This window comes from Montipora capricornis, chromosome 4 (assembly GCF_036669925.1).
Source record: "Montipora capricornis isolate CH-2021 chromosome 4, ASM3666992v2, whole genome shotgun sequence".
In the NCBI taxonomy this organism is placed as follows: Eukaryota; Metazoa; Cnidaria; class Anthozoa; order Scleractinia; family Acroporidae; genus Montipora; species Montipora capricornis.
In genome coordinates this window covers 18,475,834-18,495,833 of record NC_090886.1, presented here as the reverse complement: position 1 = coordinate 18,495,833, position 20,000 = coordinate 18,475,834, and the positions used below count along the sequence as shown (strand labels likewise).

At 36.6% G+C, this 20,000-nt stretch overlaps 1 protein-coding gene across 6 annotated transcripts in view; it reads left to right on the top strand.

Moving 5' to 3' along the window:
* LOC138045710 (protein pelota homolog) overlaps nucleotides 1-20,000 on the top strand; it is a 281,230-nt gene that overhangs the window by 253,738 nt on the left and 7,492 nt on the right. Inside the window, exons 15-16 of one of the 6 annotated variants that reach the window (XM_068892295.1) lie at nucleotides 7,168-7,286; nucleotides 7,826-9,224. The exons of 2 other annotated variants lie outside the window; for them this stretch is intronic. In XM_068892295.1, the coding sequence (XP_068748396.1) occupies nucleotides 7,168-7,286; nucleotides 7,826-7,858 (152 nt within the window). In that variant the 3' untranslated portion in view covers nucleotides 7,859-9,224. Of the gene's footprint in view, nucleotides 1-7,167; nucleotides 7,287-7,825; nucleotides 9,225-20,000 lie in introns of those variants that run through there. 3 more of the 6 variants (XM_068892296.1, XM_068892293.1, XM_068892297.1) reach the window with 3 other exon arrangements.

Sequence of the window (20,000 nt, the reverse complement as noted above, 5' to 3'; positions counted from 1 at the left end):
CTCTTTCTCTCTGAGCTATTAATGGTGTTCTTCGTTTAAATTTTCTGTTCTTCTCCTTCCTTGGCTCTCTTCGCTTAAATTTCTCCCTGCGAGTCATGCAAGCCAATATGGCGAGCCATGGGAGTTAACATGGGAGTCACACAGCTGTCGAAAGCTAACCGTTCTAAAATGCGTGCTTAGACTTAAAAACTGTTTAGCAGCACTATTTGAAATGGTTGCTTAGACTTAAATGCCGGACTCGTATGGCTGGCTTACACACAGCTTGTCAAGGCCCCAATCTATTTGATGATCCCTTCTCTACCATAAAAAACAACATTGTACTCCCTGTGCCCATAAGTCCGAAACCCGGTCCACTCAGGTGCATGCATGACGAATGCATGCATATTATCATATGGCCCGTACAGCCCCATGCACGCTTTCATTGTAAAACTATTGGGAAAATCTCAGCATAGGGGGCATACGCAAGCTGTAGGGGTCTGCTAGGAACACGCACTACTCCATGCGATGCCATATTAAGGGATTTCATCGCCCTTAAACACCCAAGTTATTTACAGCCAGAAAAGCAAATGCAAACAACACATGAGATAAATTTTCTTTGCAAATTTTTGTTACTTATTTTGTCCATCTTCTGAGTGCTCATGAATAGTGTAAAGAGCCAAATGATAAAGTACTTATTGACTGAGTTTAGGTCGAGCCAGACAGGAAATTATTTTGTCCTTGGTCGTTGGCGCACGAAGCCCGCTGCGCTCAGTCTGTACGGCATGAACTCGGGCCAAATATTTTCACGTCCAGCCCTTCCACTCAGTCAATAAGTATATATTATATATCATGAGATACAGGAGAGGTGGACCTAAGGAGTCCTTGGAGTAGTATATAGGGGCAAAGTGGGGCTGTTTTTTAAGAGACATGAGAGCGCACTCATGTGGAACAAAATTCGCTTGGAAAATGGGCATTGCATGTGGACAGGTCCCAATTTCACGTGGAGGATGGGCATCGCACAGTCGTGGGAAGGGGCCCCCAAGTAGATCTGTTGACGAGGGAGGGTTTCAAGATGGCGCCCGGGGCTCGCCGCTGAGTAGATTTGGTGACGAGTGCGAGGGAATTGTATGATTTTTATTCTGTCGTTGTTGCTTTTTGGGAGTAAAGAAGGGGCGCCCGATCATAATCGTAGAAGTTGACTTTTATCACATATTTATTACATTCAAGTCTCCGTTTTAAATGTGGTTTATTGAACACGAGGATGATCATACAAATGTTTTTATTCTTCAACTTAGTGATATCAGATACATGGAAATGTTTACAATATAAAAACTTTATTTGCACTACAATTATGACACCATAGAATACAAAAATTTATAAGCTTCCGTATTATCCCTTAATAGATCGCGCATCTCACAGTACTCTCTATCTGTCGCTGTAGCTGTGAAAAACATTCCACAATGTAGAGAACTGTATTCCGTTATCTCTCTATAGCATGTCGGGCATGTGCTAACAGCTATAAACAACAACAAAATATTTTTTTTTCTCGTTTTACAACCCTGCCAAATTTATAAAAAGATTTTTTATAACTATGTATCTGTCTCTTGTATTTTCGACAAATAGTAATTAAATACACAAAAAGAATTTTTTTCACAGACTTACACATATCTGGGTGGTTTAAGAAAAACACATTTAACAGTAAAAAATAGTCTGTGCTAGAAAAGGGTGAAAAACAATCACTGCATATATACAGCGGTATACATGTATCTATAAAAAAAAGAAAAGATAAAAAAAATTCTGGTGTCAAAAGAGGTTTTTTTTTTTGTTGGAAAAGGGAGGGTCAGTGGGTGTAAATTCACAATAAAAAAAGACAAATCTGGTTTTAATACAATTTTTCATTTAAAACAGCTTTAATGCTTAAAGGTTACCAATATGTTGGTTCCATTATAAAAAGTACATTTTTTATCGGTTCTACATTTACAAAATTATGAAAAAATAATCAGATTACACCTTTATGAAACATCACTCATCCTTAGTAAAACGTAAAAACTTATTTAAGGGTTTACAGCTATGACACCATAAGAAATAAGTAGGGCGTTCAAACAAATTATGTTTTCTACGACAAAAAATACACCGTGTTCTGTGTCTAATAGAGATTTGTGAATAAGACAGCATAAAATTTTGTATTACAAACGGAACATACAAACATATCCACTGAAAAAAATAAAAAATAAAAATTGTCTCATTACAAAAAGGAACCTGGTTCAAAGATTTTAGAAGAAATGACAACGATACCATTTACAATGTCTACATACTATTGTAGCTAAAGAAGGGGTGGTGTAATAAAAAGCAAAGGAAAATTTACTACAATTATTACAATGATAATATATCTTAGGACACGACAAACAATAGACGTAATAATATATTCCTTTAATGTCAATACATCGATCAAGACGTTTCTCATTTGCACAAAAAATACGTATTTACCCGTGTATAAGTCGATCCCATGTATAAGTCGACCCCCCATTTTTGATGGCAAAAAAAGCAATTTCTTAATTTCTTTGCTAAATGTTCATGGGATACTAATCTTGCATTCTTCGATTTCTGGAACTGTGGATTCAACAAAAAATTAAGGGCCTCAAGGGCTTAATAGTTTTGTGGTTCAGCGGTTGTTGTATATGCGGGCATTTTGTCCTTGAATTTCGAAAAAGTTCTCAGAAAATCGAACATGTAAACCTCAAACTAACCTGTTTAGTTGTTCAAGGATAAAGGGCTTTAGAGGATAAGCACAACATCACAGAAGCAGGAGTCAATCTTTGAAAATAACTTCAAAAACGATGCGAAACGTGCAAGGTTTATTGGTGCTTGACTTATAATTTCTCACATGGCAAACGAAAAAAAACTTGTAAACCAAACAATACAAAGTTTGCAAAAGCATTTAAATCATCCAGGTTTGTATAAAGAATAAAAAACAATCATTACCAACCAGCATTTTCAGGCAACACGAGTGACGATGATACTTGCACGCAAACGCGAGGTATTGCCCCAGGTTACTAAGCCGTTGAAGGATCGCATTTTATTTGAAGAAACAAGAATGTTTTTGAGAGGTTTCCGCCTTTGGAAAACGAAAATTTCCAGTGTCTATTTCATATTTGTGCTTGTGAGTATCTTCAACATTTAAGTAAAACAAATCCTTTTTCATTTCAACTGGAATTGCTTTTACATTCATTTTGAAGTCTTTCGTCCACTGCGTTTGTTGTACCCAAAGACCACATTATGATGTTAATTTTGAATAAATTATTTAGCTGGAACTTGGCTCGAAATCTTTGACCCATGTATAAGTCGAGAGCGATTTTTGGAGCTTCTTTTGAGGTCATAAAAGGTCGACTTATACACGGGTAAATACGGTACAAATTTAAAAGAATTGTAAAACATCACTGAACATCATCACCGTATCACAATAATCATAATAGCAATAACCGCAAGTAGGTTGTCCGTAAAACCAAAAAATATAATAAGTGTTTCTGTTACAGTAATAACACCTATCAACAATGTCGTTATCTTCTGAAAAAATACAAACACGGATTACAATAGAAATTAATCTGTGTATTTTATTCATGGCATAATGTTTAATTTTCTTATTTCGTATTGAAATATGAGGCAAATCTAAACACGTAAAACATCCATCACACAAGCCAAAAAAAACTATGAAAAAAGTTTTATTTTATTTTGGGCTAATAGAACACCAAAATTGTTTATTTTTCATGTGAAAGAAATGGCAAGTTTCACACAAAGGTAGAAGGGAAAGAGAATACCAACAATCGTGTTTTATTATGCGATTAGATAATTTATGACATCAGTGACATCTCTGATCTACATAAAAAAAATAAACTACAACGAATTAATCAAACAGGCACTTACACTTCAAACAATGGTTGATATAAAATGAAGATACCATGTGTGCTATTTCCTGTTTTACGAATTCCCTACATGTTAAACATATAAAGCCTTCTGATGGTAAACTTAGATGTACACGAAGTTTCTCTATGTAAACATAATGATTGTTTATTTTTAATAAAAAAATACTAGTTTTATAGAAATCAACGTCAGCATATTTTCTAACGATAGCCTCCTCAGTAAAATAATCAATGACAATTAAATTATATATATTTTTAAATCCTAATCGATTTAAAGTGCCCCTGTGACCAAAAAATCAATTCATATTTTTCTTTGGATTTCAAAACTATGTTAACAAAACACTAAGTGACCCACATTTTAAGCCTTGATTTCAAAAAGACACCTCTTTATTTGAACTGTAATTTTCCTATTTAATGGTCCGCCATTACTAACATTATGTTCTTGAGAGAGCTGGATCGAGGAGAAAATGACGTCATAGGCTCACTAGTTTAAGAATGCAATACGTGTGTACGCCGCATAATTAATATGCAGTACGGGGGTTTTGGGCTTTCAGACTTTTAAACTCACGCTTTGCATATATAATAAGCTGCGTTCACATGCTGAAATTTTAAGCTAGTGAGCCTCTGACGTCACTTTTCCCTGGATCTGACCGTCTGAGGTCCAATCGGTCAGTTTTGAACCTGAATAATGGCGGATCATGAAATCCAAAACTTACACTCAAAGTAAACGACCTTTGGATAAAAATCAAAGCTCAAAATTTTGCCAGTCAGGTGTTAAGCAAACACATTTTCAAAATATGAAGGAAAAAAGTAAGTGGTTTTTTTGATCACAGGGGCACTTTAATTCATGAAATAAGTAAAACAATTTTTGAAGCAAAAAAGGGTCATGTTTCGTTCAATCATAACCATCCAGTCTTGCGGTTCGTAATAACGTTTTTACAAGCTTGGCTATTTCTTTTGTGTTCTTTTTTGCTCGCAACCATTTCGAAGCGCAAAGTTTACCATCGTTTAGAAATTTGATGGCCATCAATAGACACACTATGCTACAAAAACCCACACAGCCGTGATTAGTCTTGTTAGGATTCACTGCACTACAGAACTGAGGTGGAGGTAGTTGTACGCATCTGCTGAATCGCAAAGACCACATAATGTCATGATCTAAAAAGAATCACACCACAAATTGTACATGATCGCTATTAAAAAGATTTGTGTTTATTAACACATCTACATGCTGCCAATTGTTTTCTAGACACTGAGAGCAAATCATCACGCTACAATTGGGGTGTAGAGAACATCTACGAAAGGGTTGTTGTTGGCACGTTTCTTTTTTTAGTGAAACGCGACACAACACACACTCACCATCTCTACCTCCATTAAAATATTTCGAATTGACCGTTTCTATGTGTAAAGTGTGACAGTCGTAACATAATCTGACATGTGATTCGTAAGTCACGCAATAATGTAATATTAAATGATTACGTAAGTATCATTTCGACAAAAGTCACATCTTTTTGAAATCGGTCGAAAACCTAAGAAAAAATACCAAAAATATTAAAATCAGTTTTATGACAAAAACAATTACAATTATCACATTTTAAAATTATCGTGAAATCATGTGTTATTCGCCAGACACGTCTTTCGACAATTGTATGGCAAAAATCACAACTCATAAGCTAAAAATAAAGCAAATAATGCCGTAGATTGAAAATATAAGCATAATGACCGTTCACGACAAGTAAAAAAAATCGGTTTTTAATCGACTTCGGAGGTTGTTATTTGATGATTATTATCATACGATAATATAGTCAGATAATAATCGGAAAACAAAGAGCTGCTTTTAAAATGAAGAGCAATTCTATCAAAGAAATGGGGAAAGCATGGTTTCTAAGAGGTAAAAACGGTATCTTTACTAGCTGACAAAGGGACGACAATATTTCGGCATAATCTAAACTTTTTTTTTTTTCAAACGAAAAAAACGAGACATACACAGTCTATTTCTCAAACACGCAATCCCCCTAGAATTCCAATATTCTATACGCTCACTAAAATCCACAAACAAAATCCGGTCGGTAGACCAATTATTTCGGGCTGCGAAGGCCCTACAGAAAGACTATCATCGTTTGTGGACAAATTACTACAGCCGATTGCGCAGTCACAGAAATCGTATCTTAAACAACACACTTCATAAACTTTATAGAGAAGACAAAGGTCCCTCAAAATACTATTTTGGTGTCTATGGATGTAACAAGCTTGTATACACACATACCGCAAGAGGAGGGTATCACAACAGTATGCAAAGCATACGAAAAATTTCACAACTACAACCCTCCCATCCCATCCCACAATCTCAAAGAAATGCTTTGCCTTATCCTTAAAGAGAATTCATTCCAATTTATTGGAAAAAATTACCTCCAGACCCATGGAACTGCAATGGGTACGAAAATGGCAGTTGCATTTGCCAACATTTTCATGGCGGAAATAGAAACAAAATTGATAAACCAAAGCAACACAAAACCAATAAAGTGGAAACGTTACATTGACGACATTTTCTCATTGTGGGACTCCAACATAAAGGAAATAAACCTGTTCATAAAACAAGCTCACAACTTCCACCCTACAATCAAATTCACGGCTGAAATCTCAGAGATAGAAATAACATTACTCGACACAATCATATCTAAAGGAGAAAGATTCAGAAACAAATCGATCCTTGACATCCGAACACATTACAAGCCGACTGAAACCTTTCAGTACACACATTTTACCTCGAGCCACCCACCAGGCATTAAAAAAGGTTTTATTAAAGGAGAAGCCCTTAGACTCCTTAGAACAAACTCTTCTGAGACAGCCTTTAATGACAGTATCACCAATTTTAAATCGCGCCTCATTGCGCGCGGCTATCCTCACAAGATGATACAAACAACGTTATCAGAAGTCCACTTCGCCGGAAGACAGTCGGCACTCCAACAAAAAGCAAAAGCACGGAAACAAATCTTGCCATTTGTAACAACATACCACCCATGGGTGGGTAACCTTAAAATATACTCATGCTAAACTGGGACTTAATACAAAATCAGCCTTTGCTGAACACTATCTTCAAGAATCCGCCCATCCTATCGTACAGAAGAGGTAAATCTCTTTCAGACAGGCTAGTTAAAGCTAAGTTATGAAGGCTACATTCAATTACAACTAAATCATGCAGGGAGTCCGTATAGGCCTGTCACTAAATCGGCCACTGAAGGCTACATTCATCTACAATTAAATCACACAGGGAGTCCGTGCAGGCCTGTCACTAATCTTTATCCAAAAGTGCCATTTTTCCACAAAAACCAGTGCAAGGATGAATTGCTTTACGCCCCACACCACAACAAAAATCCAGAGGAGCAAACTGTAAGCATTTTAGATGATTTAAACGTCTATATTTGGCTGAAAAATTCAACAATAACAACCCATTTTCAATGGATTGTAATCCTCATCTTCGTCACTAGACGACCAATTTAAGGTGGTACCACATATCCTTTTATTGTTTAAAGTCAACGTCACTACGTGTTGATCGTTCAATGGCATGTGACACATTAGACATTTGTCTGTAAAAAAAAATGTGGAGGGTCAGTCTTTTTGTTTTACACGAAATCCTACTCACCTAAGTTTTTATTTTAGTATTAGCCAATTTTATTGTCGATTCAGTGTAGTATTAATCAATTTCTTATCATCGACCTACGAATCAACGAATTATTTCTGGTTTAGTAACGTTTTATATACAACACGCTTTTATGGACTGACCGTCCACATTTCACGCATCATACAGACACACTATTTCTATTACAGTTAAACACATTTTCCCATCCTTGTGGTATAAAGAGACATGCGTAGTACTTAGCAATCATTATTGCATCATTATTTATTTTATTTATTTATTTTTTATTTAGAAAATCCCACCGACTACAGAAAAGTTACTATGAGACAGTGAGGGGGCACGCGAACGGACTCTAGGTCCCAACGAGGGGACCCGCAGATAATTAGATAAATGTATATAAAAAGTAAAAAGAAAAAAGAAAGATAACAAAAAACTAAATAAATAAATAAAAACATTAACAACAATTAAGTCTCCCTATTGAACGACAGTTAGGACAAATAGTTTTCCAGTTTTGGTTTCAAAGTCACAATCCAGTTTTTTAAAGTAGTGCTCATATAGCCTAGTGCCTAGTTTTAAATAACTTAATAGAAGGTGTCTGCCTAATTGACAAAGGTAAATCATTCCATAAGTAAACAATTCTAATAACATACGAATCCCTGAATAATGATATGCGAAAACGGAGGAAATGACGAAGATTTAAAGAACTGGCAGCTCTTCTAGTACGGCCAGTAGAAAATCTAATAAAGTTACTAAGCGGAAAATTAAGTAAACTATTGACGCCCTTGTAGAGAAAAAGAAGATCGCGGCAGTAGTAAGTAACTAGGTAGCAAATTTAAAGATACTAAGCGAGATTTATAACTAGGGTGAGAATTAGGATCCCGGTGACAACCTAAAATATAGTGTGTAGCACGTCTCTGAACACCTTCAAGTAATTTGAAATCTCTAATGCAAGACTGAGGGGCCCAAACCTCACTGGCATAGCCAAGCTGAGATCGAACAAATGCTAAGTAAAGCAACCTTTTACAGTCAGCCCCTAAACACGCACTGCCAAAGTGCCGCCGCAAAAAGCCAAAAAGATTTATTGTATAAATCTAGTTTCTGAATGAAAATCATAATTGAACAAGAAAAAGGACATGCTAAAAAAAATTAAATAAATTAATAATTATTATAATAATAATAATAATAAGCAGCACATCTTAAATATTCAGTGACTGTTCCATTTATTTTATTTAAAGCAAAAATAGGTTGGCCTTCCAGGACGTTAATCCACGTTCCACAAAAACCACAAGGTACAAAAGACACTAAAAATATAAGATTTTTTATTTAATTTTGCAATGTGTTGTTTCATTAACAATACTTCATTCTGCAAAACATCCAATCTATCTTTCAATATGTGAAATGCTTGTCTACACAGGGTAAGATTAGATAATAAGCCATCTTAAAAAAATTTTTTTTTTAATCACCTATATAACGAAATTCAACTAATCGACGTTCATTTCTACACGATAAACAACAAAACAAGACACCAATTAAATCATATTTAGTTGGTTCTAAACAAAAGAAACAAGTTCCCCATTCTAAAACAAAATAAATTATTTTTTATCAATCACATCAATGTTTAACACGAGCTCAAAAATATCTTTTAGTTTGTTACTCATGGATTGTATTTGCGTTTCGAATATACGTTGCCCCATCAATAAAGTGCTCAATAACTGAATGTTTATATCAGATTCATCGAGTCCTATGCAGTAAATTTTAAAAAGAAAGACATTGATCGTAAAATATTTGATTATCCTTTTTGGGACAGTAAAGTAAAACCGTAGTAGCCATGGTTAGTTTTTTGATTTTGATTTTGATTTAAATCGTTTTTTTGCCAATCGCGTTGATACCCCCAGTGAAAAGTCTTATTTTGTTTCACATAAGCTTGTCTTTTTTGGCGTACGAATTTTATGTAATCCGTAGTCAAATCTTTTCCGTATCTCCCTTCCACATCTGCCGCTAAACCAAAATTGCATTTACTGCCACGGTCTTTTTTCACATACCAACCGCATTGAAAAAGAAATGGCCGTGTAACAACATGTGTTTTGTGGCATAGGGGACATTGGCCTTTTTTTCAGTGTTTTTCGTGTGTTTATATTTATATTCCACCAAACTTGCTTCGATTCCGCGTTGACACTTGGGTATTTTACCATTTTTACACAGTTTAAAACGTTCTAATACATGGACGGCTATCTTGGCTAACGTCGATCAATATTCACCAGTTGTATTACACCACGGCAATTTACATTTGCCGGAACACCACACATTAAGATTTTTTTCATCCTCACGTAAAGAAGTAGGAAGGAACTTCTTTAATTGTCTCACCATTTTGAGTCGTATCCGCATTAGCAAGAGCGCTAGTAGAAGCTTCTGCATCTGCATCTCTCTTTCTTTTCTTCTCATTGGTGATCTTAGATCCAGACGCACCCAGTTTCACATCATCATCAACTCCACCACTATCATTATTACAAGGGTCGTCACTAGTTTCTTCTTCCTCGTAATAATCAGCCATTCCTTCTTCTTCTTCTTCTTCTTCCTCCTCATCATCATCACCATCTACCTGTACCTCAGCCTCATCATCCACAAATGTGTCATTATCTCCTCATCATTACCATTTTCACCATCCATGATATCTAATAGAAAAAATTATTATTTATACAAATAATTTATTTTATAGAAAAAACGTATATTCATGAAAAATAAATCACTCACTGTCTTCATTTTTTTGATTGGTCGTGCAACCACAACATCAGAGTCCATCGTGTCATTATTGGCTGGGTTGACGAGAACAAGATCTGCATCATCAAACTGCATGGATTTGGCCATCTTGTAGCCGAAATTGAAATAAAAGCAAGATTTGATCGCAACGAAGAAACAAAAGCTTAGCATTCCTCTCCTTCAATTGGTTAGTTTTAAGATCAACATGGTAGTGTTTTTATGGATGCTCAAAAGACAGAATATTTTATTTGTATCGATAAAATGAATTTTAATGGGTAACTCTCTCTTTGAAAATATTACAATATAACCATTAACTAGCAATCATCTTCCATGTTTTGGTAAAATATGTTCTGTGTTTGGGAAACGTTTGTTTACTACGCGTTTTTGTTTCAATATCACTTCCTTTTTGATATGGTTCGTTAACAAATACTGGCATCAAATAATCATCACCTATCTCGGGTTTAATTGGTGTAAAACCCTTAGGAGCATACATCTTACTTAAAAAATCAAGATTTCTATCTGTAGATTTTTTTGAAACCGTGGAACCATCTTTTTTCATGTTATTTAATACAGATGTCTGAAGGTCACCCATATCAGTAGAATGTTTTTCTTCTTCGATGATGCTTGTGGTTTCTTGTGTGGGAAAACCAGTGGGGTGGTTAGCAGTATTGATCGATTTATAATCTGGTTGTACCGTGGGTTGTCTTATGACACTAGAAGCGGTTTGACATGTCATGTCATCTCGCTTATAATTAGGAAAAGCAGCTCTAGCTATATTGTCACCACATTGTTTTAAAATACGTCTTTTAAAACGTATCAGTAATTCTCTCGTGATTCCGTTTGGAAGTGGAATTTCATTGAGCCGTTTATCCTCTTCAAGTTTTAATATCGATCGATATAGATTGAAAGCACACAATGCTTGAGATTGACCAGTCACATGTAATTTTATGATAGAAATATCATCCACACTCAATTCCGGCGTCTTTATTTGGTTGACACTAGTTTCATTTATTTTTTCACGAGTTGTTGGTAAATCTTTTCGTATTAAACCATGACCCATTTGGTTTTTTTCTTCTTTTTCTAATTTTTGTTTTCTTTCTTGGCGCAGATGTTTAGATAGCCGCGATATTGGTGTTCCTCTCTTACCACGAGTGTTACTCGTCATTAGTAATATCGGGTTTAAAGTGTCCCACTTTTGCCAAGAGATATTTGCCCACTGCTCTTGCCAGAGGTTTACTCTTTAACAGAGCCGATCTTCGATTCGTCCACTTGTTCTGATACCGCGAAAAAGCTTTAAATGCTGCACTTTTCTTTCTGGCTTTTATCAATACCTGATGTTTTCCGTAATTGTAAAATAATAAGGCTAATGCCACATGAGGTAGTTTTTCGTTTGGTAATGGCTTGTCGTTATAAATGAAGTCGTATATTTCTGGCCAATACTTATCAAATATCTGATGTGGTGTCGAATATTCGCTTTCGCTTCACGAATGCCTCTCTGTTGGGATTCGATCAGTAATATTGTCATAAAAATAAGAAACTAATTTATGTACATCATCACCCCTGTATTCCTGATAGTCTCTCTGATATGGTCGGAAAACGGTGACTGTTCTTTTGTTTTTAAAACCGTTATTGTCCATAAATGATTTCGATTTAAGGATTGAAACGCTCAGTTAACCCTTCCTCTGGTGTTACATACGACCAAAAAACGATCTTGCATGTACTGTTCCGGGTGTAGATATATAAATACGTAACCACCTCGGCTGGCTATCTTCAAATTACAGTATTCTAGTAAAACGTTCACATCTTGTTTATCTGTAAGAAACTTATGGAACCATTGATGCAATGCACTGTGTTCTGCCGGGAAATGAAAGAAAAAAATCCCGACGCTTGAGATCGTAATGCCGTGGCATTTATCGAACAAGGGTAGAGAGCTTGTTGTGTGATGAATACTAACATATTTAAATGATGTACAATTTCGGTCAAAATATCAATCATATCATCGCTCGTGTAGAGTTGGTTCATCCAATCATCAAATATTAATTTGGTTGTTGTTCGTTTTTTAATATTTTGTACCAGTTCTTTGATTTGTCGTTTAGTGGGGAAAGTAGAGTAAAATTTCACACCGGCTTCTTTTTCTAGAGTGTCGAAAGGTCGCGATTACCATGCGGATCCCTTAAAATAATGAATATTGTCCAAGGAAGTGTCTTGTTTCCATTCACCATTTTCGTTTTTAACGGTTGCATGTAATATTCTGTCTATGAAGTAGAATTTTAGCTAATAAAGTCGTTTTACTCACCATGGTGCCTCCTATGAAATAATATACGCCTGGAGAACGTATCTTTAAGGGTTTCTTCATTTCCACATCATGTGAGGAGAAAATTTTTTTCCAGGAGATGTATCTTTCGCTTCGCACAGACTTAAATTTTCTGCTAAAATCTTTTCTAAAGCACTAGAATGAGTCGCCATCTTGTTTTTCTCTCTTTAATGAAACACTCAAAGTAACATATAGGTTTATAATCCTTGATTCACATACAGTACTGTGCAAAAAGAATGCAAACGAATTTCGTTGAAATTCCCCGAAATATCATTGAAATTTCATTGAAATTTCGAGATTCATCGGACGATCTTTTGAAGAAAATTCGTTGAGCAATACAAAAAGTCGCTAATCTAAGAACGATATTTCGATGAGATTTCACCAGTAATGAAACGAAAATTCGCGTAGCTAAAAGAAAAGTCGCAATCCCGAAACGATATTTGGTTGAGTGTCGGTAAGCGTACATGTATTGTATTTACATGTATGAATAAATGAAATTGACAACTGTTTGCACAGCCCTTCGATTACCTTCAAAACAATTAAGCTTAGCAATTAAACTGAGTGTCAACACAACCGGAATGAAACTATTCAAAAGAATTGACAAGATATTTCAAAAACCTATAAGCTTATCGTTTATCTGATCGATAGTTTGTCTATGAAGAGATACAACAGAGTGATGCTTTTACCATTTCGATGGCAATAACGTGCGATCTAAGCTTACATTTTCCTCTCTCGTCAAATCCTTCAACTGCCGTTTATCATTCAGAAACAACTCAACATGTCAAGTCTCCTGTCTAGGTGTGGTGTTAACCTCCGCTGCTGTAAAATGAATGCTTAGCTTGCGCCAGTAACGTCAAGAAATGCCTTCAAGTTCCCTCTCCCTCGTGGACTGACGCCATTTTGGATTTCATTCCATTGCTTACCGTCCATTTATTATATGGCTCTGTCTCACAAGGACTGGGAACTGCCAAGTTCACGAAAATCGATATTGACTGCGGTCTAGATTTTCCCATCTAGTCCGGCATCTAGACCGGCAATGTTTTGCGGTGAAAAGATGCAAACTAAAATGAAAAAAATATAGAGTATTTTCTTCTACCAATATTTATTTATGGAAGTGCCAAACAGCATGATGACAAAAGAGAGGATGACGAGCAAACTTTGACCGAATTATGTTCAGCTCATCGCCACTTATCGGCGTTATGGTTAAATTGCGATGCAAGACTAAACGCGACTTTGAGACCACATTACCGCATTGTATCGGCGGCTAGTTGGCAGAAAATATTTTCTGACTCGTAGTGACGTAGCCGAACAGGAGAATATATTGTCTACCAACTAGCCGTCAATATAGTGTGGTAATTACATTATAATGACAAAACACAGATTTTAATGTCACCTATTTATTGCCAAATACAAATACAAGAATAGAAGAGCAAAAATAAAAATATATATTTCTAAACCTAGATCTATCAAAATACATTGTGCCTATTGTTAATAGTTAAAAAAAAGCTTAAGCTTGTCTATTTTTATTTCTGGTGTTCTGGCATCTCTTGCCGATGCTAATTTTACAATTTTCCCACATCCTGTTCAGCTCCTCAGAATTTCGGCACTGGTAGCTGAATGTCTGCCAAACTTCTGCTGCAAAAAAAGAAACTATGGGCAAGTTTCGTGCCGAAATACGTAAAGGAACTACGTCACAGTTTCGGTCTCTTGAAAATTCTCCATCGCAAACTATCTTTCTTCCTTTATGATTTATTATCGTATCTTTGGTGTCCTTTTATCTTAATTGTACTTAATTTTAAGTTTTCGTTCAATGAAATGGAAATTTTGTATCGCTATGTTTTTTCCCTTCTAAAATGCAGTATATTCATGTTAATAATAGTATGTTTCAGAAGCCTAAACATAATTTGTTCTGGTGCCACAGACCGGCGTTTTCAATATGTAAACTAAGCTTACCCTTTATCGCAGCTATAGTCCTATGGTCAAGAGCATCAAAGTCTTTTGTGCCGTGAACGGTGGAGCGCATTAACACCTCCTTTAAAACAGCTTATCCACCAAACGCAAAACAAGTTGTGACGGCCTCTGCGGCTTTGGCAAAATCATATTCTGCTCCTTCTAGTCGGACATCACGACAACCACCCACAGGAACTGTGCCCACTTCTAAAACGGAAAGACAGTTATTAAATGGCTATTTTTACCATAAATGCTACTAGTCTCGCAATCTGATTGGCTAATTTTCTGCCGCTTGTTGATAAGAGTCCAGACGCTTCTCGCGTCAATTTGTCACGCAACACCTTTTTCAGATCACGCTATGAAAAAAACATTTTCTTTGACGTTGATATTGTTGTAAAAAACAAATCGAATGTGCTTTAGTGTTGTCTGCACTCTTATCGACAAATAAATTTTTCAGTGCAAAAGCAATACTCCTACGTGTTCTGCAATGATTCCATTGTTGAAAAAATACTAAACTCTACTAAGAAATCATGCCTCAGACGATAAGTTAAAATGAAGTCTGTCTATTTTAGAGAGAAAAAAAAAAGATCGAAGACTGCATGCTAATCAAAAAGCATGTGTTTTGTCATACCTGGCACTTCTCTGTCCATCGGGTAAACATCTTCCAGAAATCTGTCCACTTCCGGAAATAATGGAGCTGCTGGAAGGACTGATGAAATGCCATGGTCTGATAGAGGAGGCCTGGAATAAGCTGCTGCCCTAAAAGGGTATTCCACTGAAGACGGCCTGGTACCAACATCTGGGGTAGACACCTGCTGTGGCTGCTGTGGCTGCTGTGGAAGGCTCTGCGAATTCAAGGATTGCAACAGTTGGTCCAACTTTGCCTCTTGCCTGGCGAAAGAACACTCCAGCCGTTCCAGAATGGTTCTCATCAGCCGAATTTCTGATGCTGACTCAAGATTTTGTTGGCGTTCCTAAAATAATAATAAACATTATGTTCGTGACCACACTATGTCTTGCGAACATTGCCCCTAATAATTATATTGTTTGCAATTTACTGACATTGATATTGGAAAGTACTTTAGTCTAGATTTATTAATGTTATGATGTTATTCATTGTCAATAACAGGACAGCTGCATTAAAAACTGACGTAAATTTGTTTTTTACGATAACAAATTGACAAACTGTCGGCTCTCGCTCGTTGAAGCGCGCGACGCATCGCATTCATGAGTCGTCTGTCTGCATATTGACGATAAAAATTAGCCAATGAGCACGTGAAAATTTCTGCTGTTATCGTAAAAAATATTTTGTTCATGATGGCGCAATAGGAATTACACATGACTAGCGCGCGCTATGTTCTTCAGTCAGTTATTAATTAGGCCAAATATTTGTGCACAAAAGATAAACTGACTCAAACCTGTCGTTTAGCCGAAGGAAAAACCACTTTTTACCACGAAAAGGTCTTAAATCCAGATTACAATCACACAGGAATTCAAGCTTTTAGTTTCCGTAGAAACTGTTGTCTCATTAGCGGGTGAAACAGTTATGTAGAAACATTTAGTTAAAGTTGAGCTAGGTAAATTAACCGCCGTATCGATTTAAGAGGCTGATCTTGAATGCAATAGCCCTTCATTAGAACAAAGCACAGGCTTCCCAATTAAGCAGTGTCTGTACACAAGAAGTATAAACAAGGGTTACTTACAGTGCTTGTGCTGTCTACTGTGTCGATGGCCTTCATTATAATTTCTCCGACATGAGACTGTTCTACCTCGGTCTCAGAATTACTGTCTTCTGGAATTTGCGGGTAACTGTTTAGCTGTTGTGTCAGCTCATGCGGGCGAACTGGAACTAAAGCTGATGACAGCGGAAGATCGTCCTTGGAGTCAGAACTCTCACCCTTCGAATCTTCAATGAGGGAAACCCTGTTGGGTGACTCAGCAGCAAGGATCTGAAACATCAAGTAAAGCAATCAGTATACGGCCCATGATAGTCACAACTCTATTTGAGTAATAACTTATTATAGCTTCCCAGACAGCAACAGTTCGCAGAACTCAGAATAACTCGTTTGTTATAGTATTTTCAATAATGCAGAAAGCGATCAGTCACATTTAACACAATAAACAAAGTAGCTGACTTGATATACTATTAACAAATAGAATGTGGCACAAAACTTTATGGGGTTTTAATGCTCGTGATTGTAGCGGTATTTTCCTCCACCAGCCGAAAAGTTCCCGTAAACATTTACTCAACTGGCGGGATTATGCATTTAGAAAAACTTATCTTTCGTTCAAAAACAAAAACGATGAAATTAGAAAACAAACGTTCAGAAATATAATGATGAAATTTGCCTTTGGTACACACAGGTGTAGCCACCAAAAAGCTTACCGAAAATGATCGTCTGAAGGTAGTAACAGCGACAGTAATTGTAACAGAGTGACACCGATTACCGCTTTTTTCCTCGATATGTTGTTTTCACTCATCAACTGCATGTAGTTTTATAAAAAACGAAAATGTTTTTATCACAAAACTCGACTTCCTGAAAAAGGTAAAAATTAAAACCCACCAGGGAAAAACTAGTGTTTCACAAAGGGAAAAAATTAGTCCCACCAAAGGCAAAAATCACCGATCCGTAAATTTAAACTCCCGCAAAAGTTTCGGCATGAATGGAATTAAGGAAATTTAGCGAAAAAACATAACAGTTGTTAAATACATACCTTTCCTTTTGGTTTCTGCTTTGGTTTCTCCTTTGGTCTCTCCTTTGCTGGCTCTTTTCCCTTTTTGCTTTCTCGGGTGATTCAGTTATGTCAGACAGCTAAAAAAAAGGGCAAATAAGCAGCGTTAAGTACAGTCACAGGCATCATCAGTCATCAGTTTGTAGTAAGAGTAAATAAAAATATTAACAAAGAAAAGGAAAAAAGGAACAGTGAAAATGCAAAAAATACGACTTACCAGTTTTCTGTTTGCTTTTGCTCAACGCTGGGGAAGAGCTTGCTGGACAGGAGTAGGGGCTGGCTCGTCAACTAATGGATAGCAAGTCTAGGCTGCTGAATATTCCTTTTTTGACTTGCCCCAGATAACACGGACTTGCTGACCCTCCTTAATCGGCGACGGTTCTACTATTGCAGTCCGAAAATTTTCAGAATAACAACCTCGACTGCAGGTTACTCGAACAATTTTCTTGTTCATGATTTTTGAAGTAATCGTAGAGTAGCGTACCAAGAGATAACTGAAATATTTTTAATGTTGACCTTTTTATAGCAAGGCCATTTGGATCACAAACTCTGTATTATGATTGGCTTCTGTAGTTGTTATTGTCATGTTTACCGCCTTGTTGTTATTTAGATTTATAAGAAACAATAGAGTATACAAACCAATTTACTAATTACGAAGACAATCAAAAATAATACGTTTGACCTTCCCTTTGCGTGTCAAAAAGATTATACTGTATACGCGCAGCTTCTGAAAAAGTGGTTTCAGATATTTGCCGCAATCATATAAGGAAAAGCGAATCTATTTAACAGATGTACCACTAACAGCTGAAAAAAAATTGAACTACGTCTGAGAGGCGAGGAGGGTGGAAAGCTTGCCGAAAGTCACACCCTATTGTTGAATCGCCTCTATTGAATTTGAATTAAGATGTCCTTTGAAAAGTGTGCCAGTGGGTTTTTTTTCATGATGTCTCGCGACTTCTTAAAAATAAAGTCACACTTTATTGTTTAGTCAGTTCTACTGAATGAGAGAGAAGCTCTTAATTAACCGTGTCAACAAGTTGCTTTGATTTTCTTTTTGTTGTGTTTTTATTTTAATCTGGGGTACACGCTGGGAGGCGTGTTTTCATTCGATTCACATTTTAATAGTTAGTTGTCTACTGAGTCGGCTTCATTGAAGGAATGGCACTGGAGCATGTTAATTAGTGTCAACCAGTGCTGCTTTGTTTGGCATTTTTCAGTGAATTTAACTTTTTTTGAAAGCATCCTGCTGACTCAGTAACTTTATAAAATAGATGATCTTTAGTCTGTTTCATTGAACTAAACAGTCTCTTTAGTTCCGTGAAACAGACATAATGATAATTTTTAATGTTTATAATGCGTTATTCAGGGGCAACCAACGGATCGTTTCGGTAAATTATCCTTTCGGAAGGCCTTTAATCCCCTCCAATTTTCTCAAGAGAAAGTCATGCAAAGTAGTGTTCTTACGTTCTTTTTAAATTTGTTGAATTTACTATTCGATTAAAAGCATTGCTTTCAAATACTAATGTGAAGCGGGATGAAGGAAAGGATTAGAGATCTTACATGTAGAATAGTTTGGCAGGTAGGTAGAAGAGGATAAAGGAAACCGTTTCTGTTGTATTGGTCATTGACTTTTCTCAAATTGGTGGCTCCTAAAGAGCCGTTGTTTTTAAAGTCCATCAAGAACTTTTAATACTTGGTTGTGGTTCCACGGAATTCAACCACAGCTGGGATGGCTTTGTACAAGACATGGTCAATATATCTCGCATATTTCGCTGCATCTACCTTCTTCCTCCAGAACTTCTTAATGCGGTCAATCAGTTCCTGTTTTTACCGGGGCTTGACCTTTGTTTCCAGGTAGTATTTTAGCTCGTGCCAGAGGTTCTCAATTGGGTTTAGGTCTAGGCTCTCCGGGGGGGGGGTTGATCCCATTTTCCTCAAAGAAGGTTTTGGCTGGTCATGAAGTGTGCTTAGGGTCATTGTCCTGCATGAAGCGGTGATTCGGGAACTGCATATTGATGAAAGGCACCAGATGGCTTTTAAGGATATTGCAGTAAAGGTCAGCGTCCATGATTCCTTTGAAGATGCAAATTTTCGTCCCACCTTGTCTGCTTATTCCGGCCCACACGTGTTATTTCAGCTGGTGCTTCGGTTTAGGCTTATTTCTTGCAGGTTCGCCAACTTTCCTGTAACACGTACAGCGGAATTGTTCGAGAGAGACTGAGCATTCATCTGTAAAAATGACGTTGTCAAAAGTATCTCCGGTCTCTAAAACGTTTTGGGCGAACTCTAAGCGTTTGACTTTGTTCACATCTTTGATACAGCTGACAGTATGTCGTTCGTTGAAGAGTCCAGTCATTAAAACCGCCTTATTTAGTCAGACGTAATCTTTGTTCACTCTGAAGTCATTCAAACGTGACAGGGACATTGATGTCTCACAAAAATTGGGTCATGGATCCATCGTCGCGTAATAAACCCAAACTCGAAGTGACTTTTACGGGCATTTCCACACTTTCGACCTTAGATAGGCTAGTAAATCGTACAGAACAAGAATGTTCTTTCATTTTGACGCTTATCCCATGATACGACAATAAATTATTCAGCACCACACTCAATTCTCTTACATTTTGGAAAAAGTATTTTATCCACCAAGTATACGTTTCCTCTATCATACCACTCTCGATCAGTTCGCTAGTCAAATCTTCATCTGTGGAAA